Here is a 26,446-nt window from a genome sequence, read left to right on the forward strand (position 1 = left end):
CTATGACATGTGATAGGAGTTTCGGGATGGTACGAATTTTCCAAAAGTCTTGGCCAGAGTTCATTAGTTTACAACATGCTGAACTTACTAATCACTTTTCGCGATGCAGCAGATGACACGACCAATCCAGCCGCCGCGCGATGCCCGGCAGCACCAGCGAGGATACACCGGTGCACCAGTAACACCAGACAATGGCCATTAGGCCCACAGAGCAGCCACGCTGATGCACGACATTCATCACTCATCCTTGACTTCACCAATAACTCCACCTCGCACTCCCCTCCCCCCTCCCCCAAAAGAAGTTTTTGCTTTCTGCAGTATCATGTATCTTGTCTGCTGTTTTCAAATGCCTTGCAACTTTATCAGGATCCAGCAACCACGCGCAACAAAGTCGTGTCCTATCAGCAAGATCAGCAGCATTCACTTCCATGTGTGGCCTTATGCCTGCATTCCCCGCCTTCAATCATTCTCGGCGCCCGATGGCAATTGGAAACTTTTATACGTCGGCAACCGTCAGATCCCATGTAAACAGATTCCCTCATCTTGCGCAAATTATGTCATCACCATCAGGCAACAGCAAGGAAGCAGCAAAGAAACTCGAGATAACAAGGCAGATCTTGAAATACTGGCTTCAGAACATGCAAAGTGCATAGTTTGCTGCTGCCAAAATGTGTGCGAAACAAGCGCAACAGTTGTTCATATTCACGACATGCAACAGGAACACTCCCTACGTGCTACGTAAATGCTGTAACAAATTGCACAGTAGTTTTCCCCCCTCATGTTTGCTTTTCTTTTCTCACAGCACCGTATTTCTGCACCGAGAAACACAGCGCTGCGCCTATCTGAATCTATGATCTTATGCTTATGACGATACCAAGGTGGTGGCACCGCATCAATGGAAAGTCGAGTTTGCAGGGTCAGTGGTACGATAGCATCTCCCAAAGCCCAGTTTTATTCTCGATTTCAAAGACAACATACTAAAAAAAGCGCAATTTTCTCATTCTGCTGCATATTCCTTCCAAATATTTTGCCATGAGATAGAGGAAGGTCTTAGGATTGCAGAAAAAAAAACATGCGAAATTTTTGATCAAGTTGGCCATTTCATTGCCACGGCACCTCTCAATTTTCAAGATTTTATTATTATGTCTTTAGATGATACAAATTTGTTTCGCCATCTCAAGAGATTTGTATCATCAAGATTCTATTGTATGTTAAATTATTAGGGGCACTGTGAGGATTGCCAGTATTTTCACTTTAGGATTTCAAGGTCCTGGACTTTAGTTTAGCACAAGAAGTAGAGTTGAAAATACCGCGTCAGTACTTCTTCAACCCTGTATTGACAAGTGTTGCCTCAAGGCAACATACCAGAAATTTTGCTGCTGCTGTTCTCAAGTTTGGCGTTGGGAATGAAGTTTCTGGTTAAATATCTTTGGTCAACGCTTAACGACAGGCGGCAAGCGTCATTTGTAGAGCAGAAACACAGGACGAGGAAGAAGTAGTTTGGCATCGCGACTCGCTTTCTTTTGAAATAGCAGTCGGAGGAGAAGACCGATGCAAGATGTCAAGCTGCGGTGGTGTGACGCACATGATGTAAAACAAATGAAATGTACACCCATGGTTCACATACAACCAGAGCTGTCTGCGCAAAAATCCAAAGCCAGACGCGGCTTGGGGCAAAGCCAACTTTCAGTTATCTGTCCGGTGTTTTCCCTCTATTGCTGAAAAAGATTCTCCCAATATATTTTCTTCATTGATTACGCTTATTCTTCATGTGTTTTGCACATTTTGATAAAAAAAAAATTTTCTTTTTTTAGATATCTATATGTGCCATCATTCAAGGGTTAAAAGTTCGAAATTAAGTTTGCTGTGTCTATCCATCTTTTCCACAACACCGTTTTCATTTTCAAGTCATTAGTTTGTCATCGTTAAGCCCTCAGCTCTTCTTGCCATTGGGTGAAGAAAAACAAAATTTTTCGAAATATTGCCACTGGGATTCAAACTCTCGTCCCTGCAGCTTTGTGCAGCTGGCAGTTGGAAGGACTAACCACTGCACTACCACTCAGTTTTGGCGCCCGATAACTCGTGCAAGGATTTTCACTCCACACTGACTTGGGAGCAGTGGCACCCATGCATGCATTTACGAGGCCACAACAGGCAACACGCAGCAAGAGACAAAACATGCATCGCAAACAAGAAGCTCTTGAGAAGATTTCGAGGTGTTCTTGAGGCCCGAGAGTCTGCTGCTGTTGCAGTAAATGACTTCAAAACTCTAGGAAATGCTGAAGACTGCTGATTATTTTCTGTTCCCATATCACACGCATCGCTGCTCCAAAATGATGATGGGGCACCAAGTCCGGGCTAATGTAACTGTTCTATGACAAAGCCATTCCTTTTCACACTACTACGTCAGTGGTCAGAGCACCATTCCGCATGCATTATGAACAGGATGAGCCGGCAGTGAATGGTGAATGATAAGAGTGGCATAGAATCGAGTGGAAGGCAGAGCTAAATAGCTAAACCAGACCAGAATAAATTTTCACCCCCATTGCCTGATTTGCAGTACTGCTCTTTCGTGGCACAGGATTCACCTGCACATGACACCCTGTTCGTTCAATTCATCTTTGCAGTGTAGCTGAAGTCCATTAACAATAGCTTTATGCCAGTTTATTCAATCTAATGGCTCTAGTCGCAAGTGCAAGTTATTTTTATTCACATAATCATGATTATACAGATATCTACACCGATAGCCAGGGAAGGCTAGTTTCCGGTCCAGTGTCAAGGTCCAGTTGACCTTGCTGCCCCATTTAAATGCATACAATGCAAAATAGAAATGCCAGTAACTACTACTTGCAAAGGAAAAAGAGGAAAATATTTTTATCAAGAACACGAAGATTGTGAACACATTGAGAAGACTTTTTTAGATTCATGTAAGCCAGTAACTACACGTTTTGCGCTCTCACCTGTGACTTCTCTTCATCCTCGAAGACGGCACTCTGGGACCTGGGTGCTGGCGCAGGGCCTGGCTCGTAATCCTAGACAAAAATTCAATCATGACCACACCATTCGAGGCAGAGGAATAAGGCATTCAGAGAAATGCAGCAAAGTGGGATAGCCAGTTAACAGTTGTGTTCTGGACAGTGCAAGATGTTGCACTAAAGCAGAGGAGATACTGAGGACGAAGAGTGTATCTTTTCTTTCATCAGAAGGCATAGGAAACAGTGCACGAGTCCAAGAGATTACATGAAGAAACAGACAGTGAAGCCGGAGACAGCACATGGGAAGCTAATTGCTATGTTCAATTGAAATGTGTAAATAATAAGGTGAAGGGAAGTGAAAGTGAATGGAAGCACTGCATATGTAATGTGGAAGAAGTGGCTTCAGCTCCCACCTTCAACAAGTTGTCTTTTACTCCACCTTCATTTCCTTTTACCTTATTATTTAAACATCTAAATTAAATGTAACAGTTAACTTCTCCTGTGTCTTTGTGTCCTTTATCTTTGTGCAGCTGTGGCTAATAACTGAGCCCCTCAGATCCTCCTTGCTCGTGGACAGAGATTAGAAAGAGATGACACGAGTGCTCTCTTTCTAGTCTTTGTCCATGTCTGGTGAACTCTTTCCCATAGCTTCTAAGATGAACCAATAGCCCAATGTCACACCATTTTGTAGTTCATTAATTCTTGCGTGCCACATTTTTGCACTGTCTAAAACATGAAGCTCAATGCTTCACGATAGCGGTTCACCCATGCAAGTCACAAGCAGTTCTTTTTGTGTGATGCACAATGTAAAGAGGTCAAGGTAACTTTGATAGTAGCCTCTTGGCGAGCTGCCCTCATCAGACAACTTTTGTAAGTTTAAGTCAAAGCTTGCAAAAAGAAAACGTAGTCAAGAAGCAACAGCAAAAGAAAGAAGCTCAGTACAGTTCCTCCTTCTGGCACTTTTGAATTGGGCTGGTGAACAAGCAAGGCTGTCAAGTTTAAGTGGAACACAACAGCAGCTCTCCAAGCTACATACAATGCCATCCTTCGGACAGAAAATTCAGTAGGTGCATGCTGGAAAGACCTGTTGTACTAAAATGCAAGGCATGGAAATATACCATACTTTCACATGCACAACTCAGTTGTAGAAGTGACCTGCTCCCTTAATTACAACCCACAGAAAAGGAGAAATAAAAGAGTCCACATGCATGACAAACACATATGACAGTACACAACAATGCTCAAGTTTCTACGAAAGTAACCTAGCAAAATTATCAGCATCAAGTAAAGTTCTGGAAACAATTTTAATTTTTCATATCCAGTCATCATTGCTCTGATGGCTTCTGCCAGTGGGATTCACGGTAATTTCCTTTTAAAAACATAATAAAGAAAATGTACACGTAACCCACACCCACATCTTTGTACTTGAAGCTAAGCTTTGAATGTAATTTTTGCAGGAGGTATTAATATTTTTATAGAATACACACAATTGTCGTAGTTCTAAGGCAAAATGTGCCAAATGAGACACCTGACAAGTCCAGTAGCACCACAGGTCACCTGCACACAGATAACATCACAGCTACGATGGTAAATATGCATCGCAAGCAATAAGAGCAATTAGGTGCAGCGGTATTGCATCAACAAGGGTTTCAGTGTGTCCCAGCCACTGCAAACCAAGAGAAACCAACAACATCGTAAATTGGTTCTGAGGAAGCCCGCAAGGTGGGGGAAGGGTTCATGAAAGGGAACAGCGTCATTCGCCTGACATAACAAGAAGCTACAAAGGAAACCTTTCCTTTGCAGCTTATCGCTACAGTCGGGCAGATGACAATTTTCCCCTTCACACAAACCAACAAAGAGAAAGGCTAACCTCGATGACATAGACGGGATCGACAGCAATGACACCCTGGCGCTTCAGCATTTGGTAGGCCTCCTGAATCTTGGCATGGTGCTTCATTTCAATGCTCCAGCGGTACAGCACCTCAATGATTTTCTGCTTGACCCGCTGGGAGGCACGGTTGCCCAGGTACTGCATGCACGGACAAGCGCAGGTCAAACAACACAGGTGGCTGAATTCTAACAAGCTGCACAAGAAAAGTTGAGGGTCTGACAAAGCTGCTCCTAGCAGAAGCTATCGCTGCACAAGTAAGACCAGACCAACTGAACACAGTCGAAAGAAAAGGCGATCTAAAACTTGTTACGACTTTCCCACAGTCCTGAAATTCAGACAGGCTCCCTTGGTAGCCTGATGAAACGTGCAAGTTTTATTTTATCAATATCTGCTTCTATTTGCATCAGATGAGCCGTGAAAACTGCTACAGCAACTCCCTCTGGACTTGTAAGAGGCCATCTCCTCTTGCAAATTGCAAATACCGGAATGGCTACAAATGTGGTGTGTTATGAAAATGTTACAAATGCACAAGTATTGCAAATGAAAGCAGTGCAGGTGGACCTCTTCAGACAACGAACACAGTTCTTGTTTCTAGTAAAACTTTGATTTGGGCAAGTTGGTTCATGGCCATTTAAAAGGCGCAGCATGACTGGGATGGAGACGAGACGGAGACGGTGATCTGGTTTGTGTTCCTTTGTCTCGGTCCCAGTCGCGCTGCGCCTTTTGTTTCTAAACATGCCGCTTGGCAAGAAAATCGGGGCAGGGTGCTATGTATTTGTAATAAACAGCACAACTGACCCCAAAAATCAAGGGCAAGAAAGGACAAAAGCCACAGTGTTAGTGACAGATGCAGCCTTTCAAGAATGCTGCCAGAATTCTTGAGAGAGCTGCACTGTTGGCATTTTAACAGCACTAAAGAATGGGGATCCAATGTGCCATGAGCCATGCTGCTTATACAAAGATAGAACTCAAACTTCAAGGTACTATTTAAACTTTTCCTTCATAACCGTAGCCCTATCGGTTAGCTAATACTTCATCTGCACAATGTAGTTGCAACCACGCCTGCATCGCCAGTCTTCCACTCTATTTTCATTACAACCACTTAATAGTACCAAGCGCTGCCACGACTACGAGACGATACTTTGACAGGTTTCACAGAAGTACAGGTATGGGCCACAGCGCTGACACGTGCACCAATAGGCACAATGCACATCTTCTGTGGAACTGGCAAGGGATGTGAGGATGGCATAGGTGCTCTGCTTGCCTTGGGTGAAACCACCTTGATGAGCTCGTTGAGGAAGCGAAACTTTCCCAGCTCATCTTGGAACTTGGCCCCACACCGATTGGCACACTCCTCCAGCACCTGCACATGTCCGCAACAAAACAGCCATTGTCTTCGCTTCCTTTGTTGAAAGCTAGAGTCAAACACTTCAAATTAGTAGCAGGGCACATAACTACAGGCACCTACCCCTTAGAGGTGCTTTCTATAGTGACCTGTACTGTTAATTGGGCAAGTTGGGCGATAATAATAATAATAATTATTATTATTATTATTATTATTATTATTATTATTATTATTATTATTATTATTATTATTGCTTTTCATTTTGTCAATCATACAATTATTTTACTCAAATTACCATGCTAGAGAATAAGAGGCACTCCACTAGACCTGATCAAGAACGGCTTAATGTTGAGATCACAATGCACTAGTGTTAACGGTGTATCATCGAGCTACATGAACATATGCACTGGCATTCTGCAGGGTTCAATTTTGGGACCACTATTCTTTCTCCTGCATATCAGCGACACAGTCAACATTCTACACGTTCCCTCAATAGTGATGTATGCAGGTGACACTAAAAATTTTGACGACGATTAAGCTTCGATTTCAAGAGTGGAACGCGATAACATCCAAAGATCCCCAACTGCTTCTTACACTTCCTGGCAACTGCACCTTATGTAATCGTAATGTTTAGCGGGAAACGCTGGCAGCAAATGCTGTGCACAAAGGCAAGCTTTCTGGTCGAAACGCGGCCTTTTGAGTGGGCCGCGATGTGGCGCAGGCAAGCGCCATCTGGAGATGCTGCAAGGAACCGGACTTGTCACTTCGTAGCCTTCAAGATTTGCGCATGTCGGCGCGTGCAAATCTCGGACGTCGTGGCCGGTCTATGAATGGTAGAAACGCTGGAAAAGGGGGTTGTTTATGTTTGAGTCTCTGTGTAACAGAATTGTGTCTTCTCAAATATTCAAGTTACAGTACGACACTACCATGTCTGTAGGTTGTGTGTAAGTCATATTTTACGATTGTTCCGACTTATTTTACTTTGAGAAATTCAAGTAGTTCAATAACTTCTTTGTGTCACACGGAGGGCCTGCATAGAATGGTATGTGTATTCAGAATCATTTTTGCCAAAAAGACGGTCGACACTGGATGCAGGGGCAGCAATGGAACAAATAATTATAAACCATAAATCTGAAAAAATAATAAAGCAGGAAATAGGTCAGTTACTTCTCGCATTTCATAGTTGTAAATTTCCTAGAAAACCATCTTTATAAAGTAAACACTAGTGTTTAGTGTCTTTTTTTTAATAAACAATGATGTATAAGTATACTGTTTGTTTGTTCTTTTTTTTTCTACTCACATTGTACATGTTTTCACCTTTGTATGCATGGCTGCAGTATTGTCTGTTATTATTTGTGTATTTCTAGTGTACTAGATTATCACTGCCACAGCTTATGTGCGACTGTCGTCCCAGGTAGGAGGACCCCGTCGAGTGTTACAGCCTTTCGTCTTTTGGCAATGATGTACACTTGAATGAAGTCAAGGATTGCCAAAACCACGATTTAATTATGAGGCACGCCGTAGTGGGGGATTCCGGATTAATTTTGACCACCAGGAGACCTTTAATGTACGCCCAATGCATGGAACCATGGGCATTTTTGCATTTCGCCGCCATCGAAATGCAGTTGCCGTGGCCGGGATTTGATCCCGCGACCGTGCGCTTAGCAGCGCAACACCATAGCCGCTAAGCCTCGCCTGTGGGTTTGAATGAAGCCAAATGCAATTCGATTGTATTATTAACATTATATACAATATCGGTATACAAAATTGGGCCTGCCGAAACTAAATGAGGGCTTGAAAGGAGGCCTGGAGATGTCCTGCCATAGTCAAGAAAAAAAAATTGACAAAATCACAGAGTTAAGTACATTAATTGACAAGAACTTCTTTTCTCCCAGCTTTGTGCCCTTCGAGGTGAACATATGTACAGGAATATTTAAAAGGAACTGAAATGTAATCTTTTCCAAATATGCTTCTTGTACCTGATGTGTACACAAGAAAAATAAATATATAAATACAAGAAAATTCTGACATGGATGAAGCTCCCGGTGAGGCCTATAAGCAAGACAAACACTGCTTTTGTCTAGATGTACTTTAGCACGACTGTTTCCTTAAAACAATAAATAAAAAATAAGGCATTTTCAGGTATGAAAGTACACTCTGGTTGTTGTGTGTCTAGTGCAAGCCATGTATAACAAATTTTAACATACATTTTAGAACATAACTAACCTTTGCACCCAGTATCTGAACAGTAAAAATGGTAGGCGAGCCTAATCGTTGACTTAGGTGTCTCTTAGTGATACTCGCACTTCAGTGTTGGTGTTCTTTAGGTTAACTCCAGGCGAACGCAACACACAAACAAAACTCGGAGGCAACTGTTACCATGCCACCGTTTTGAGTGAGACGTCATTACTTCCACTTTCTAGTTCTGGGTTTCCAAAAATTTCGCCGAAGACGTGCTCCCGTGGCGGGTCTCTAAAGTCTATGATTCTGTGCTTTGGTGTGCGGTAATCAGTGATTTTTAATCAATTCTAATTACTTCAGACACTTCAGTAACTCAACTTGTAACTAAACTTATGCTCTGATATCATATCTATAGCGAAACCCATATATGTTGTACTGCACTATTTTTTTCTTCTGTTTTTTCTTATCTATTTTGAATTTCCTCCCCAGCCGTTGCAGGAGGTGAACCAGAAGTGCTGCACAAGAAACAAGAGTGTCCCTTGATGCTTACGCCACTAGTAAATGCAATATATATCAAACCACAGCGCACTCTACGCTAAGGAGTTTGGCGGCTTCAAAACATTTTGCACTAACGACTTGTTCATTCCCAATCAAATTTTATGAGAATGGGTCTTTCTGGTGCATGCTGTCCAATAGAACACCCAGCACATTCGCTTGCCTCTTCAGCAACAATTTTACTTGCCACGAGATGGCAAAACTTGCCTACATCTCTGCAGCAACTCCCACATCAGAGATGAGGTATGCGTAGAACAATTAATCTTTTCATTTGTTCTTGGACTGGCCCAGCAAACAAAGATGCCAACTGTTTTGAGCAAGTCAGACTACCCCCCCCCCCCCAAAAGAAAATGTTAATAAGAAACTTGAGAAAAAAGAAAGCTGCAAAATTGCAACATTTTCTTGTAAAGCTGCTAGAACATAAAAATGCCGGCTGCTGTACACAATTGTGTACAGATTATTATATTTACGCAGGTAAAAAGTGCACATGTCAGGCTGGCAGCATTTGGTTTTGTCCTAAACCACTGAATGACAAGTTGTACCAGATTTAACACCCTATTTGTACTGTATCTCAACAAAGAAAAGATGAAACAAGCCACGGCAGTTTGCGAAACAGCTAACGCAGGTGAACTCCTTTTGCAATTTTTTTAAACTCTTCCAAATAGGAGAGGCGTCCGTAACAAGTTTTCTCGGTTATGGTGTAAAGGGTACCACAAAAATGAACAATTGCAATCGCCTTCCCTCTAAATAAGTACACTACATACACATAGTGCACACATTAGCAGTATCATGCAAACATTTGTGCATGCATGTTGCTGAAGGTAAACTTTGCTGGCATGTGCTGAAATTATGACACTAATATTTTTGTTTATCTCAAACCTACATGGGCCACAACACTCTTATAATGGCATTATTCTTGCACACACTTTGCTGCTTTGGGTGCATTCGCCCTCAAAAGCGGTAAAGTCCCGTGACTGAATGTGACTCTCAACCAATTTATACAATACGGTCATTTGTTCTACTCTTCAACTACAACTGGAAGAAATGATTCCTTAAATGCGTTAGGACAATCTAACAGTCGTCATATGCTCAGCATGTTCAATGGCTGATGCTATGTGCTGTTTGGTGCAAGTAGTAGCCTCGTGTAGTAAAAAAAAAAAAAAAAAATGTGACCTTCAAAAAATCCTAGCATAACATAATAGTGAGAAATTCTTGGGCCACAATGACCAAAGCAAACAATATTAGCCGGCATGTTTTCATCAACCGGAGTATAGACAGAGGTTAGAGGCCGACAAAAAGATGTCTGAAGGAAGAGCGTACCAGCAGTGCCTGCAGGGCCTCCCTCTCCTGTGGCGACTGGATCTTGTGGGCGAGAAAACGCAATGCCTGATGGGAACCGTCCCGTTCAAGTAGGATGCGCTCGCATAGTTGCTGCACCGCATCCATGTCCAGCTCCCGGCATAGCGGGTTCGTCGCCCGCGCTGCACACACAATGAACAGGGTGTCACTTTTTTTACTCTACACTCACTTCACACACTACACCTTTGCGAGTGCTCCACAACTTTTGTTCCAACAATGCTTTTGCCCATCATCATCATCATCCTATACATGTCTACTGCAGGACAAAGACTTCTAACATCTCCATTCTCTCCTGTCATGTCAGACAACTCCTGTCTTGTGAGGGCAAATTTCCAGTCACTTTCCTGGGGTGTAATTTTAGTCTGTTCCCTTTGCAATCTACTCCCTTGTAAACGCTTCTACACCCTTTCATCCGATAGTGCTTTTGCTCCACATCATGATCCCTATATTTCATTGCAGGATGAAAACTTCTTCCAGCAATCCATAGTCTGCCCTGGCAGAGGAGCGTACCATCAGCCTACGTAGAGTGCATGTATCAGCCTACGTCATCCTGTGCCAGTGAATTTCATCTCGTAGCTCAACCAAATGCTTTGACAGCTTGAACAGCCTTTCCCTCCCCTTGGCACCTATTCTGTTATTTCAAAGGGCCAGCTGCTGTATGCATTACAGTACACTATTGTTAAGACAAACTTAGTTGAGCTGAATTCTCCAATAAGCTGAACAAGCAGGAGCATTTGGTTGACTTCCCAAATGACCAATGCAAAAAGTTACTGAACAGCTGCCGTTCGGTTAAGTCAAGATTTCGTTATGATAGCTAACATCTGCAAGTTCACGTGGCAGGCTCTAAGCAGCTGCGCATGCAGCTGCATGTGTGCTGCATATGCCTCAATGGTGCCAATGCCAGCAACTGCGATGGCTTCCAAAACTGACACCATTGTAACCTCAGAGTGTTACTAATATGTGTAAATGTTACCAGCACGATAGCAAAGCAAAACATTCCAAAAGAAGAGAACTGCCTAAGAGAACAACTCTCACTGCTCCATGACAACTGTTCCAAGAGTATTCACCAGCAAGAGCAACTTTAATCTTCATTTTATAGTTTAAATATTTCACTATGTGCACCTCAGACTCAATGTTTCTGCTCCAATCTGGAACAGTCAGTGACTTCACTTCTGCTACCACCTCCTCTAAAACCACCAGCCCATGGCTGAGTAATGCATGTAAGCTCTCTTAAAACTTACAGGCAAGCATTAGCATGCAGTAATAATAATATTTGGGGTTTTACGTGCCAAAACCACTTTCTGATTATGAGGCACGCCGTAGTGGAGGACTCCGGAAATTTTGACCACCTGGGGTTCTTTAACGTGCACCTAAATCTAAGCACACGGGTGTTTTCGCATTTCGCCCCCATCGAAATGCGGCCGCCGTGGCCGGGATTCGATCCCGCGACCTCGTGCTCAGCAGCCCAACACCATAGCCACTGAGCAACCACGGCGGGTCATTAGCATGCAGTACTGTAATGTCATACATAGAAGGAACATGCACAGACAGCATTGCATTTGTTGCACATACAAACAGTGTTGCAAATCCCAATAACAAAGAGACTCTGATTCCCTTAAGCACAGCGAACAATTTATTAAAAAGCCCCTCACCAGGTCTGGTCATTTTCAGCTGACAAGTGCAGTGCATACAATTCGCATCAAGAATCATGTCTGCTATTACATCCCTGCGCACCACAGAAAGAGCTTAAATTTAAAACTAAATGCTGTTTGCTTTTCTCCTCATGGGCGCCATACTCCCAGCCACAAGAGTCGACGTATATCACACAAGTGCGCCTACGCACATGGCAGTGCTGCGACGTCACTCATAGTGGCACGTGACTGAGAATTATTCAAGGCAACAACAGTTATACGTTTTATCTGTTGCTTCAATAGACAAATTAAAGTTTAGAGAAATAATAAAACCTACAAACTGCATATCTGCATGTCTTTGTTTTACTTCCTACCGTAGCAAGAGAGATGTACTCCAGTTTCGTCTGCTTGTTCCCACGCTGTACAGTCGCGCACGCAGAGAACGAAACTATGTCATTTTCTACAGTGTTCCAGCGCGTGATCATGCTCTGTGTTCCTCTTGCATCTGCCTTAGTATTCGTGTAGCACCTGCTTATACCTCTACTCAGGTGTTCTCATGCACAACATGCAAAATCGTGCACTGCTTGAAATGAGACAAATGCAACAGCTGACGCACGAGAGCACCAGTGGAAGTGCACCGTGCAGCAAAAAAGCGAGCAAGAAAGTGCATCCAAGACTGCAACACCACCTTTACTGATGGCATTTGATTTGTACCTAGTATATTAGTATTTGATAAACTTATCACCACGAGACAAAGAAAGGGCAATAACACAGAAATGCTGTCATGTGGAAATAATGGGGGCTGAATGATAAAAAGGCAATGACAAACTTCAAAAATGGAAGCCGTACAGGGTGAACCTGTGCTCATGACAGAAAGCGAATCTAGGCAGTCATAGCCACAAGACTTGAGAGGTCAGTTAATGAATTGAAGGACACTTCTGGCACTCTAATACATGCAGGGTGTGATGGGAGGCTTAAAATCAACTGTCAGTCAGCGCAACAGTTCTGGAATGCACTACAAGACCTTGATTTGGACTAGAACGTTCATTCTCGGACCTAAGACAGTAGCACACATGAAAGCTTGGACAAAGAAAGGAGCATGTACGAGTAAAATAGCGCATTCATATATCATGCCTCTTTGTTGTTTGTGAAATGTAGTTGGATGTAAAGTGGAGCCGAGACTACAGTGCCAGAATGTGCTACCTGCACTACGTACATCTGATAATGACAGGGCAACGATGCTAGGAGCTTCAACAATCATGACAATATAGCAATCTGATAGCATGACCTAATCTCGAGCAAGAACGGAAATCAAACATTGGAGTATGACAAACAGTAAAAGTGGGTACACTCACAGCGGGCTGAAAGTACAAAAATATAGCCACTGTGACAACAGTCAAGAAAGCCACTGTGATAACAAAACCAGAAAATGTGCTGAATGCGTTCAGAGTTTTAGTGAACATAAATGTACAGCAGCTCATTTATGTGTCTACAGAGAAATATTTGAAGAATGAATGTCAGCAGATGTGAAAGGGACTTTGGTTTTACAGTGAAAACAGTACAAAGACATCGCTCTAATTAATATTGTCATTACAGTGGAAAAAGAAAAGCTGCTGTAAAATTACAGCTTGGTTCCACAGTTTAGACTGTCAGCAGCCTTGCGTTAACAAAAGGACACACATGCAAACTAAACGTTTCTCTAACAGCTTAGCAAAAATGTGCGCGTAAAAATTCGCTCTTTTTGCAACGGCACGTAAAAGCAACTCCACTGTCATTTGCAGTCGCAGTAGAGTGACGCCTGTCATGGTGTCCCGTTTTGACATGCATGCCCATAGAGACTAGAGGAAATAGTTGCGCAGCGAGCAGGTAAAGCCCACAGGTATTCAAACATAAAAGAAAAAAAGCACTCGTTACTTTCTGCCGTTTCGCTCACGTGCGCAGCTTAACACTAGCAAAAGTGTGCACGTAAAAGATGGTCAGCGACAACTTAAGTCCTTGCCAGCAACACACTTCAGGAAGCCCCCTCTCTCTTTTTTTTTTTTTTTTTTGTCAGCAACTGTTTTCTTTGTATAATCGGAACGTCCTTCTTTACTGGTCCCTGTACAAACTTTCGAGTTTCCAAGGGCAACTTTAAAAACCGAAAGCCAGTACGCACGACTGATACTTTGACCTCAAATTATGGGCAACACAAAACAAAACATTATTTATTAGAATACAGTCAGCATTTTCTCTTCCCCTTTTCTTTTCTGTCCTTATCGCCACAAAACAAGTACTTTACAGCGCTGTCAGTAGCCTGCGTCTATTGTGAGAGAGCTCGTATCCACAAACATTCAGACCTGCACCCGCTCCGGACGTACGGGCACAGCTACAGAGGCTAATGCGCTTGTAACACCGTACAGTTGGGGAAAAGAGAGACGGAGAAACACGGAACAAGCCTCAGTGCAACTAAAGGTCCACACAGTTTAGCAAACACCGATGTAGTAGCCGAATAATTAAAACCAAGAACGGTGCTTTCGCGTTATTTGATATCGAAACTGATCGCCGGAGCAGTGCTACAAAGTCAATGGCCTCAGTGCGCTTAGAGCGCCAAGATTAGCAGCAAATGCGTGGCTTAGGCAGCTGCTAAAAATCGCCGGTGGTCGAGCACTGGCGGTGGGAGCTGGTTCCGAACAGCGCGAGATCGTTGCTGGCGCAGAGCGAATTCGGGTTCTGCGACCGACCCGGCACCACTGCGTTCGCGCCTGGAACTCTCTCGGCAGGCCCGCCGGTGTCAAACGTGTCCCGATACCGATAGCACAACCGATTTTCGATACGATGCGGCGCCGAGATTTCGAGCATTCCAAATTCACAGCTGAGCAGTCTTCGAAAACGGCCCGTATTCCAACGCTTACGGCAGACACTGGCGCGGCCCGCCGACTGGCAGCGCACGGGTGCGCTGACCCTACGCCGCTCATCGGCCCTAGCTGATTCGCTATTTGCAAAGCTGTTTTGGATGCGAAATAGCACCAGAATTGCCAGTAACGGCGATGGAACTCACCTAACAGAGTGTCAAGCGAGCTGTCGTCGTCCATCTTGAGACAGACGGATTGGATCGCGTCGGATTGGCTTGGCTTGCCGGCTTTACGTTAGCGAGTCGCCGGCTGCTTGCGCGTTCCGCAGGTAGCGTAGGAACGAGAATACTCGAGCGTACATGCGAAGCTGCAGTACTTCAAATTCGTATTTCTGTTACAACGCGGTGATGTAGTGGCACACAGCAACATGTTTCTTATGTTCTCTTCCACTCGTTTCAGGTAGCCTGGCGCGTGCTTACCATGTTGACGTAGGTAGCTTCTGTCTACGCGTTCACATGCGCTTCCAGTACGATAAATCACGTAAGTTTAAACGGAGTCTGCTCTGACACGGTTTGTTCTAAATGTACTTTTGCATAAACCGTGGAACAATACATAATTTAACCAGGCGTATATACGGAGTGAGCAGTTGGACGTGAGCGTCATGGCCAATAACACGGTAAGCATTAACGGTAAAAACGGTAAACATTTCGCAAACAGAAATGAGAAAAACAATTGATCACTTTATTTCGCACAACAAAGTCCGCCTCTGGCGCAGCGGAGAACTCAAAGAACACGCTCTATCGCTGCAAAACGTGGTTGTTCAGATTCAGAAAAGTACGATTATAGGCACATCACAAAAAGTGGCGTACGGGTGAAAGAAACAAACGGCGCTTTGAAAATCGTAATTCCTCTCTTTCCCATTCTCTACGACGAGAATGCGAAAGGCTAAGCTGCACCTACGTCCAACAAATAAAATATAGTCGTAATGAAGTAAAACAGGAATGCAATAAAAAATGACGTATGCAAGTCACACGAAGTTTCGGACAGCCGCAAAGGAAAGTTTCCTCACACATACTGAAAGGTGCAGCTCTCAGACAGCGCCCAGAACTTGCTCGAACAGACAAAAACGAAAAGAAAAAAAAAGACCAAGCTTGTTTTCTACGCGCGGAACACAGGTGCCCGTTACGACTACAACGGCAGTTCCTTACAAGCAGACACTCTTTTCGTGCAAGATCTCTGTAAACGCGAGGGCATGTTCTTTTTCCGTGCGCATTGCCCTCACCAAAAACTCGACAAAGTCTGAGCAAATATCGTACGATAAGGTTGCCTTGTAGTGCGGCTTCGCAGCAACGCTTTCTTGCATTGCTTCAAAGCTTTTTGCTAGCACCCGGTTCGGCTTCACCACAGTAAAGGTTGCACGTGACTAACATTTTACGCAAAAGTGTGCAGCATTCGTCGCGTCATAAGACACGTTGTACATAATGTAGTAATTTTCTGGAACTGATTATTGGTCTTCATAGCTGTTTTGTCTAAGACAGGCTGCGTCAACAACTGAAAATCATTCCGCTTTTCAAATAAACTAGTCCAGTACACAGAATGTCAAGTTCCCTGACCGCATTCAGTTATATAAGATGATGTGGACACAAAACTATACCTAGAAGTTTGCTTTTGTGCCAATGGTTAAAACTGAGTGTCGGTGTAGGCTTCCCCTCACCCTCCGACGGTTTCTTCAGTGCCGATTTAGTCTGAGATGCGTGCGGACAGAGGCTACATTGCCCCAACTTGGTCTAAGTGAGCCAACCCCTTGTCACAATATTTATAAAAGCATCGAAATTCATGCGCTGAGGTCCGAGTGAAATGTTTGTCGTACGGAAGAATTCGAACCACAATGTACCTACAGCGCTTCTCGAACCGGGCAGAAAATTGAAACACACGCTAGGCACGGGCGAGTTGCGTATTCTTTAGGTCAGCTTCTCTGCAGACAAAACGCGCCGCACAATATGAACACACAAGGTGAGCACAGGATCCCTCGCTTTGAAGGGCTTGACAATGTTTCTCCGCGCACCGCTGCTGTCCAACAGAGAAGCCAACTTAAAGCACAAGGCACAGCACAACTCGTCAATTCAATCTTCGTCCGACGAAAGGATGGCGGCCCGTTCGATGGCCTGACTGGGGAGAGCCAAGTTTCGTCGTCGTCGTCGACTCGGTGAATCGAAGGGTGGCGGCGGTAGCAGGTCGCTGGACGAATTGAGCGACCGCCGCGACCGGAGGTTGTAGCGGCCGCCGCTAGGCGCCGCAGCCGATTCGGGCGATGCCACTGACCATGGTCGCGTCGCCTGCGAGGTCAACGAGCGAGACTAAAGGAGCGCACTCTTTTGAGACACTCAGTAGGTGCACATTTAATTTTGAAAAAAGAAGAGACAACATCCACGTTATACACTTCAAGGTAGGAGGTAAACCACGCCAGCAGCTTTTCCTTTTTTTTTTTTTTTTTGCCGATACCAATGAAAAACAAATAATACTTTATGGTGACAAGGGAAGGTGAAAACACTTGACAGCTGTGGAGCGCGGCAGCATATCTGCCAGCAGCGACGATACTTAGAGCGGTCTACTTGTGCACTGCGAAGGACGGAGCTTGCCACTGTTCTGCTTGCCTGTAACACTGAATAATAAATTTTGAATAATTTGAGTAATAAATAGCTCTGCGATACACAGTCAACTGGCTCTCATTTTATGGAGAGCTATTCACTTCCTCATCTGCACTGCCATACTAACACATCATGAGCATAAATAAATAATTTGCCCTTCCATAACCTTACTTCTCTTTCACAACGTGGGTATAACGATGAACATCTGTTCAAAATGCAGTTTACACAGGATTGATAATCTATGAGAAGCCTTCTCTAATTAATTCCATATAGCTTGTACACATCAAAGATCGCTGGGTGGTGAAAGGGTGCATGAACTCTTATTCTTGTAGCCAGGAAAAGATACAAAAACACAACATGAATTAAAAACTCAGCTTTATATGTCTGTTATAACGCCGAGGAAACATGAAATATGAAAACAATACAGAAACAGAGCACCTCGTCAGGGCATATTATGGAACACAGCAAAGCTTGAAGTAGCACATCCTTTCTCTTCTATCTTTTGTTGTAGCTTCGACTGAGCTTTACCTTCTTTACTTTCACATGAAAATGTAGCCTTGTCAACGCATAGATCATTAAAAGTATGTTAGTTAGATCTGTGCTATGTTTACTGCAACTAACTGCGCCAAGCCTATTCCTACTTTTGTTCTGAGCGTGCACTGAAGTTGTTCCCAACGAAGTGACATGGCAGAATATGCCGAGAAAACGGAAGACTCCACGTGGCAGCAGCCAGCTACTACGGTGCCGCCCAAAAACAGGCATCTAAGAAGCCACACTAGCACCACCTTCATCGTCATGGATAACTGTTACACTCAGCGTTGCTGCCGCAATGCTCCTACCTCCACTTTTAGCCATCATAACCACATCAGCCAAACCAACAGTATCCGCATGCAATAACGAGTAATATATTTATACAGTTTATACAAATTCCAGCTGTTAGCTCTTCCAAATAAACACAGCTGCGCCAAACCACTGCTCTATACTGACATGTAACTCATCCCTGGGCTGAAGTACACTACTCTATCCGCATAATCATGCAATCTGGACAACAACATTATCTGGCTCCTACAACACAAAAAATGCATCAGTCTCTGGACCTGGCAACTAACACATCTCCTCCTTCTATATCAACTATAGTCTATTTTAGCAGACTATAGTTTAGCTTCCATATATAACAGCTGCTATATACAAAATCAGGAGGCTCCTCATACACAAGATGAATTCATGGCATAATTCCAACATGTAAAACCTACTGCAGACCATTACAGTCTCAGCTGACAACAGCCTTTAGCTCTAAACACGAAATTTCTGTTAGCACAACCAAACCTTTGTCTCACTTTAGGTGCTTGAGGAATGAGGTATGTCTGTACAGCTACTGTAAATGATGTTCTATTCATGAGCTCAATTGCATTTCTGGCCTAACCTGATGCTATCCAAATGAATTGCAGGTACTAAATTTGACAAAGGAAAAATGCACAGGGCCACTGAACAAGATACAGTATGAGTTACAGTACGAGTTAATTGCAGGACCAAATATAGAGTATCAAACTTAGAAAAAAAAATTATATTTATATTATATTCGTGTTTAAAAAGCCACAATAGACACTATACAACAGAAGTACAGTTAAACCTCAATACAACGAAGTCAGCAAAACTGGCAATTTGCTTCGTTATATTGAAACTCGATCTTTTAAGCAAATAAGTACAGTCGCCAATGGACTTTTCTTCCATGGAAGGGGCAGCAATATTTTCCCAGTTACCGAGCAATTGGAAAAAGCAAAATTGAATGCGAAAAAAATTCGCCAGAACCCAACTTACAATGACTGTCGATGGCAATGATTTAGCAATGAGTCAATTTGGTGACACAATGTATTGCCACCATCGAAATGAGTTATGTATCTGAACACTCTGCGCCATCTAGTGGCGTTGCCGAGAAGTCCGCGCTTGGCCTCCGAGAGGAGAAGTGTGGCATGACGGGGGGGGGGGGGGGGGGGGGTGTACGAATGCCGAGAAGTGTTCCTTTGCTTTTTGCACACCCAGTGGCATACACTCAGTGACCAAAGTAGCTGAGAGGTTCATTGAAGAGCGGCATATACCCAGCATTTGTGGTGCAGCCTGCTAAAGCATCGAGTTGCTGTACTTAAGAAACAGATAAGATACAGGTAACACACAGGTTATTAATACAGGTTCGGTTCTGCCCAGCATTGAAGAAATTTAAAAGATCTTTCTTGTAATTGGAGAGGAGCACATTTTCAGTGGCACATACCTATTATCCAAGTTGGTGTCAAAGAGGTTTATTGAAGAGCAGTGCATACCCAGTCCACAGTGATATGCGATACTACAGTGATCCTACACGTTGGTGCAAAGGAGGTTGATTAAAGAGATTATTATTATTATTATTATTATTATTATTATTATGAAACATCTATTATGTACACATTGCCACATATTCAAGTGACCCAAGTTTGTTTGACAGTTCGTTTCGAACCCTGTTCCAACAGCACAACAGCCTGATGTGTGACCCAGTCGACCACAGACTACCCAGTCACCCAAGTAGGCGGGGAAATGATTCTCTCTCTCTCTCTCTAGCTCTTGCACACACGGACACACACACACACAGGTCGCCTCCGGAGAGTGCACTACACTAAGGTTGGTCCGCGAACTGAGAGGTGCATTTACAAGCAGCCGCATGCAAATCAACCACTTTGCCATTTGTTTCCACAGAAGTTTCCATTTATTGTCTTGGTATACCTTCGCAGCAGCAGTGAAATTTACTTATATTGAAATCTTGTATAAACATACTTCGTTATATTGAGGTTCAAAATAAGTGATGTTGCAACAGAACTGCTTGTTGGCCTAGTTGGTGCTTGCTAAAAGACGTTTTTTGCCGCAATTGAACATACACAAAAGGAAGGCACATAAAGACAACATGGGCGGCACTTCCTACTGATTTAATTTTGGGCTGTGACCCAAGAGTATCTATATATATATATATATATATATATATATATATATATATATATATATATATATACACATACATACATACATACGCACACACACACACACATACATACATACATACATACATACATACGCGCATGCGCTGGCTGTTCACAGATTTACATTACCCAGCGGCCGAACAATCTACTTTCCAATTTATAAAGCACGATAGATGTATCGCTAATGCAATTTGTACCTTTCTTTTTTATATAGTAAGCTTCCATCAGCTCACTTGCTGTCTGAAATCTACTTCTGCCAAGAATCCTAATTTCAGAAAACCGTGGTTTGCACATGCAGGCCTACACACAAACTAAATCTAATGATTCTAAATCTGAATCTAACATGAATGAATCTAAATCTAACACGAACTAAATCTAATGAAAGATGGTGTAGCACATTTGCCTGCGGAAGAGACTGCTACTTCGCGTAGCAGTCTCTTCACTGTCGCTATCAATGCTCCCCCTTTCTGGCAAAACTGTGACTTTCTTTTCCCTCAGGACGAATATCCGTATCTTTTTCCACTTTTGTTTTTAATTTGTGGACACCACCTACAGGCACTAAGCACGGTCAGCCATAGCTTCCAAGATTTATGGCGCCGGACAATGCAACACACACAAATCTTGGACGTCATGTGCCACGTCGATGCATTGTTCTCAGCGCAACCTGCATCGCGCAAGCTGGTCTTTATAACCGTGCTTTTATGGCCTGACCTTTATAAGTGCTTAGATGCTATCTACCAGAAATGCTCTGGGAATTTGTGAAGTTAAATTAAATTATGGAGTTTTGCGTACCAAAACCACTTTCCGATTATGAAGCATGCCGTAGTGGGAGACTTCGGAAATTTGGACCAACTGGGGTTCTTTAACGTGCACCTAATTTAAGTACACGGGTGCTTTCGCATTTCGCCCGCATCAAAATGCGGCTGCCATGGCCGGGATTCGATCCCACGACCTCGTACGAGCTTAGCAAGCCAATACCATAGCCACTAAGCAACCACGGAGGGTAGTTTGTGAAGTTGATTTTACTGCTGAAACTTTAAAACCTTGAATTAACAAAATTCACGACATAAGTTTTACTCTGCAAGTACAACTTCATTATACTGAGGTTTGACTCTATTTGGTATTCGCACACACCTACTATTTTCAATTGAGTGTCCTAATGTTTCCCTTAGCCGTTATTTCACTTGGTTTCTTTATTTTCTTACGTTTATACTCAATGTATGCCCTAGTGCACAGCAACCAAGGCCTTTCAACTGTTGGCAGGTGCCGAAATATACAAAGCCACAGACCAATAATTCGGACTCGCCAGGGACAGCCAAAATGGCTGAATAGTCAAGAGTCTAACATACCAGATTTGCCCAAAAATGAGTAACTTTATTTAACAAGTGGCCAAAGGTGTGCCGTCTTCTCCAATCATCACTTCCAGCGATACTTTCACTTTCACATGACTACAACGCAAAACGCATCAGTGTCTAGGAGCAACGGCATTCTTGCCACAGAGCCAAGCATGCTATCTTTCGTGTAACTAGAGCAAGACACACTGGTGTACGAGTTAATGGCACCTCTTGCACGGTGCCAAACCTACTTTTGCGAGACTAGCGCAAAAAGCATAAGCTTCTACGAGCAAAGTCTGCCAAGCACGCTATCTTATCCAAGTGGGGATAGGCTGGCGTCCATCGATGCATCCGGTGCTAGTCACGCAATTTGTGTCGAAACGTCCAGTGCTAAGTAACAATTCCTTTTATGCTATTCCTTTTCGCGCTTTATGCGCTTCATCAGTGGTCAGAGCAACGCTTCGCATGTGGCGACGGTTGTGAAGCCATGGACAGCGGATAACAAAAGTGGCACAGAATCAAGCAGAAAGCATCTCTACAAAACCGCAACCTGTATTTTGGGTGCTGCTATGCTGTCACTCCAGCTAGACCGAAGTACAGTCAATGCATGCACCTAATTCCCATCAGCACATCAACTAAGCTTCACTAGTTTTGGTTTCTCAAAGTGTGGACGACACGGCCGACGTTTGCGCTGGCGGCCATGGCAGCGTCGTCTCGGAACAAAAATATCGCTACTTCAGCTCGAATCGGTGGCCATATTAGCATACGGTCACGCAGTCAGAGGCCAAATTATCGCACAATGCGCTGTAAGGTGTCCAATATTTCGGTTCTCCTCCATTAAGTCTACGGGGCTAGTGGCAGTGCCACAGGACTGTCCCGAATAATCAAGAATGTCCGAATTATCAGTTGCCAAATAGACAGTCATTGACTGTATATCTACCACTTACAACAAAACACACAATATAGACTATAAACAAAAGAAGTGATGAATGGTTGCTGCTCACCTGAGCCAATGATGTGGCTAGGGATACAAGCATTGATGGGCTCCCCCGTTCCGACTGTGCTTCATAGCTTGCACTGCTGGCCGCCCTGTTCGGCTGTGCGCTTGAGTCCCGCTCGGTATTTGACCTAGCACTGTCCTTGGTTTCCGTTTCCACAATTGAACTGTTACTCACACGACTGTTGCAGTCATCACTGAAGCGGACATACTCATCGCTGCTGTCATTGCTATTGTCGTCGTCGTCGTCGTCGTCGTCGTCCCAATCGTCGAGGGACCACATGCCAGCATCGGACTCCTCCGATTCTGATGATTCTGTTGATGAGTCTGACGAGTCTCTTTCTGTGATGAAAAAAAAAAGTTGCACATGTCTGGTGAGATTGTACTTGCCTAACAAATAGTGTAGTATATTCTTGAATGCGCACAGGCACTAGCGATCACTGGAATGTATGTACATACAATGAGTCATGTACGGATGGTGGACATGCTTGTTCTGTGAGAGAGAGAGAGAAAGACTCTTTATTACAAAAACAGAGAATTTTGCCGGCGTGTATATAATCGCTGGCATGCTACTCTGTACAGGGATGGGGAATGGGATTAAAAGATTCCAGAGGAGAGTGGGAGAAAAAGAGAATAAAAATAAATATGAAATGTGCAAGTGGACCTGATACTAATATTTACAGGTGACATGGCGAGTAAATTTAGGCTTTTGTATATGAAATGTTCAATATTTAAAGCTTTCCTATTACACCAATTGCTGATAGGTATTTGAACAATAAATCCAAAACCCGCCGCTGTTTTGAAGGGCCGGGCATTGGACCTAAGATGCTGGGTAATGCTAATAGATCGTGGCAAATCATGTCCATTCGGCAGTGTTTAATTCTCCTGAACCATTTTGGACATGACAATACAGTTTTGAGATGACACATAAAGGTTAGTTCAGGCTAGATTAGATAACCAAACTAGCCTTCCCCAAAAAGAACCTGACAAGGAACTAGACCACATGACAAGCGATGGAGAAAAAAAAAACACGGGCACAATATTCAGAGATAGTAAAGCAACAATATACGTTAGCGATAAAACATGAGTACATGTTTTATCAGGTACTCTAAGGAAGAAGCGAGGCTGAGAGCAATCACTGCATCATGCTCTCTCTATACTAGAAAAACAAGAGTGTGCTGAGAAAAGAAAAATTCAGTCTAGGTCGCCACAACATTGAAAGAAATGACAAGAATAAGAAATTTCTGCAAATTTTCGCACACTGAAATAAAATGCAAATTTAATACGACGGCAATAACTGATAAAGGACAGTGGTAACTGGAGGTCTTTGGGACAGGCCTCCCCACTGAAGTAGAGTAAACCTTTGTTCCCGAACTCTGACATCTCTAAATATATCGAAATTTTCTCCTGCCACGGTGTCAACTCAATGTATTTTTGACACCTTACCTCGAAAAGCTTTTGTGCCAGACTCTGGGTACCTCGAAATCTTGACTGTGAAGACTGTGAAAACACTACTGGAAAGTCATGACCTAACAATTCACATTTTGTGCAAATCTGCGCTATCATCAAAAAGTGAGTACCGAATCCAGCGGCTACAGCGGCTTCCAATTAAAGGAGTCAGTGAATTTTGGCACACGCTTCGTCGCTGCACCGAGTAGCACAACTTGTTGCAGGAGAGACCGTGACATTACTCCAGAGGAGCAGGCTCCCCAAACCGACACCTATGGCGCACCTGCTCCTCTCGAAGTGCCCTTCTTCCCTGGGAGCCGAGCGTGTGTCTGCACATTTTGCTGCACCAACCAAAGCCGTGTGTCAGAGAGAGCAACCAGCGCTGGAGCCAATATGCACACCCAGTGACGGCTTCCTCTGATAACAGACAACAATCTGAGAATGTGGTCAAGCTGGTGACATGTGCAGAGAGCGGTTGCAGGAGCCAGAAATATGTCGTGACCACCGTGTTTGGAACGTGGTGGTCGCAACGTAATGTCAACTCCTGCAATCGCTTCTGGCATGTTGTCGCGAGCACAACCAAGACCTTTGAGATCGGTGTCTGTCACCCAAAGAGGCATCGCCGGGGTGGGATTTGGACACCATCCATTTGGCCCGTGAATGAGGGCAGGAAACGGCATGCAACTTTCACCAAACTCTGCAGTGCATCTAGAATTTTTGGGCTTCATTGTCAGTACTTTCCACCCCTCCACATGCACGTTTCCCAGGCAACAGGGTAGTGTCGCATGCACTCGTTTTTCCAGCCGGCAACAGCGAGCGATCGCGCTGACACCGAGCTTACTAGCCGAGCTACAAATCATGCTGTGCCCCGCTCCCCGCTTACTCTTTCCCCCTTCTTTCAACCTAATTGACAGGCATAATGAAGTAAATAAAAAATTTGGTTGCTTATACATTACAGTGGACTCTCTTTAAACGGAACCTCATGGGATCTCAGAAATCGGTTCCATTTATCAGGAGTTCCATTTACTGAGAAACAAAGGTGAATACAATTGCATGAATACAAAACCGACCAACCATGAGGATGGTGTTCCATTTAAGATGTATTTCCGTTTAAGTAATTTTCGCTTATCGAGATTACGCTGTATTTCAATGAGTGTTCAACTACTACAACGGAACCACAAGTTCAAGATCCGAGGCAATACCGGTTATGGCAAAGCCAGTATATTTATTCTCTCGGCAGCTTTAAGTAAATTATTCTGGGTATTAAAAATGTCAACTACTCAGCAACAGCGACTTTCTTTTTTAACCCACAGGTTGCCACATGTCATATTATAGTTTCACTAATGCATGCAGGCCATCTTCGTAAAGTGACTTGAAACAGAACATTCTCAACGTGTGCATGTGTTGTGGCTAACAGCCTGGCTTGGCTGGCCTGCAGTCAGCAAGCCAATGTGCTGACCTCGTGTGGCTAAGTCAACCACATGGCTGCACGTTAATGATGGTGCAAAGGACGCTTGTAATTTAGCGCTGCTCATGTGTCACATATGGGCATGGCATGTCGCTGACGGGCCATCAAAGTCAACAAGAGCCCCTTTGTTGGCTCATCGGAGGCATCACATAGACTCGTGTCTTTTTCGCACAGACCCAACCTCAACCTTGTGTTTTTGCCAACATCAGCTTCACCAGTTGCAACAAATATCAGATATAACAAAGGCATTTTTTTCATGTCATATGTCACTTCATTATAATGGTGTTCGACTGTATCTTAAACTTCTTGGCACATACATAAAACTATGCAGAGGTTCGTAGTAATTTAGTACCTGTGATCATAAAGTGCAGTAAAAATATTAAGTGATGAGGTTTTCACGTCAGAGAGCAACACACCGGCTACGAGACACCACAGTTTCAAAAACCAGGCTTTCAACGTGCATCTAACTAAATACAGAAGCGTATTTTTTCATTCCACTTCATTTGGCATGCAGCTGCAGCGGCCGAGAATTGAACCTGCCACCTTGTGCTGGCAGCAGGGAAGCACAGCCACTGATCCATATCCGAGTACACGTGTTGCAATAGCTTCGCTGACACATCGGAACGTGAACAAGTCACCTGCAATCGCCTAGCTCCTATAACATGCGCAGGCATCATTTGGAACTTTTGAACACGGCTGCAGTAAGAACAGGGCGTGTACCTGGGCTAGTTAGGTACAATCGATCCCGAATATAGTATCTAACTCGAAGGGGATCGCGAA

At 43.7% G+C, this 26,446-nt stretch overlaps 2 protein-coding genes across 3 annotated transcripts in view; both read right to left on the bottom strand.

The window, feature by feature from the left end:
- The window catches only part of Gga (ADP-ribosylation factor-binding protein Gga), a 71,708-nt gene extending 56,633 nt beyond the window's left edge, over nt 1-15,075 (bottom strand). For both annotated transcript variants that reach the window (XM_075702212.1, XM_075702211.1), the window contains exons 1-5: nt 14,975-15,075; nt 10,268-10,428; nt 6,131-6,229; nt 4,846-5,004; nt 2,961-3,032 (exon numbers count right to left, since the gene is read on the bottom strand). In XM_075702212.1, the coding sequence (XP_075558327.1) occupies nt 2,961-3,032; nt 4,846-5,004; nt 6,131-6,229; nt 10,268-10,428; nt 14,975-15,008 (525 nt within the window). In that variant the 5' untranslated portion in view covers nt 15,009-15,075. The remainder of the gene's footprint in view (nt 1-2,960; nt 3,033-4,845; nt 5,005-6,130; nt 6,230-10,267; nt 10,429-14,974) is intronic.
- Nucleotides 15,076-15,488: 413 nt separating this feature from the next.
- LOC142590263 (uncharacterized) overlaps nt 15,489-26,446 on the bottom strand; it is a 37,260-nt gene continuing 26,302 nt past the window's right edge. Inside the window, exons 7-8 of the mRNA XM_075702213.1 lie at nt 22,757-23,091; nt 15,489-17,104 (exon numbers count right to left, since the gene is read on the bottom strand). Coding sequence (XP_075558328.1) covers nt 16,892-17,104; nt 22,757-23,091 — 548 coding nt within the window. The 3' untranslated portion in view covers nt 15,489-16,891. The remainder of the gene's footprint in view (nt 17,105-22,756; nt 23,092-26,446) is intronic.

Source organism: Dermacentor variabilis, chromosome 8 (assembly GCF_050947875.1).
Source record: "Dermacentor variabilis isolate Ectoservices chromosome 8, ASM5094787v1, whole genome shotgun sequence".
Lineage (NCBI taxonomy): Eukaryota > Metazoa > Arthropoda > Arachnida > Ixodida > Ixodidae > Dermacentor > Dermacentor variabilis.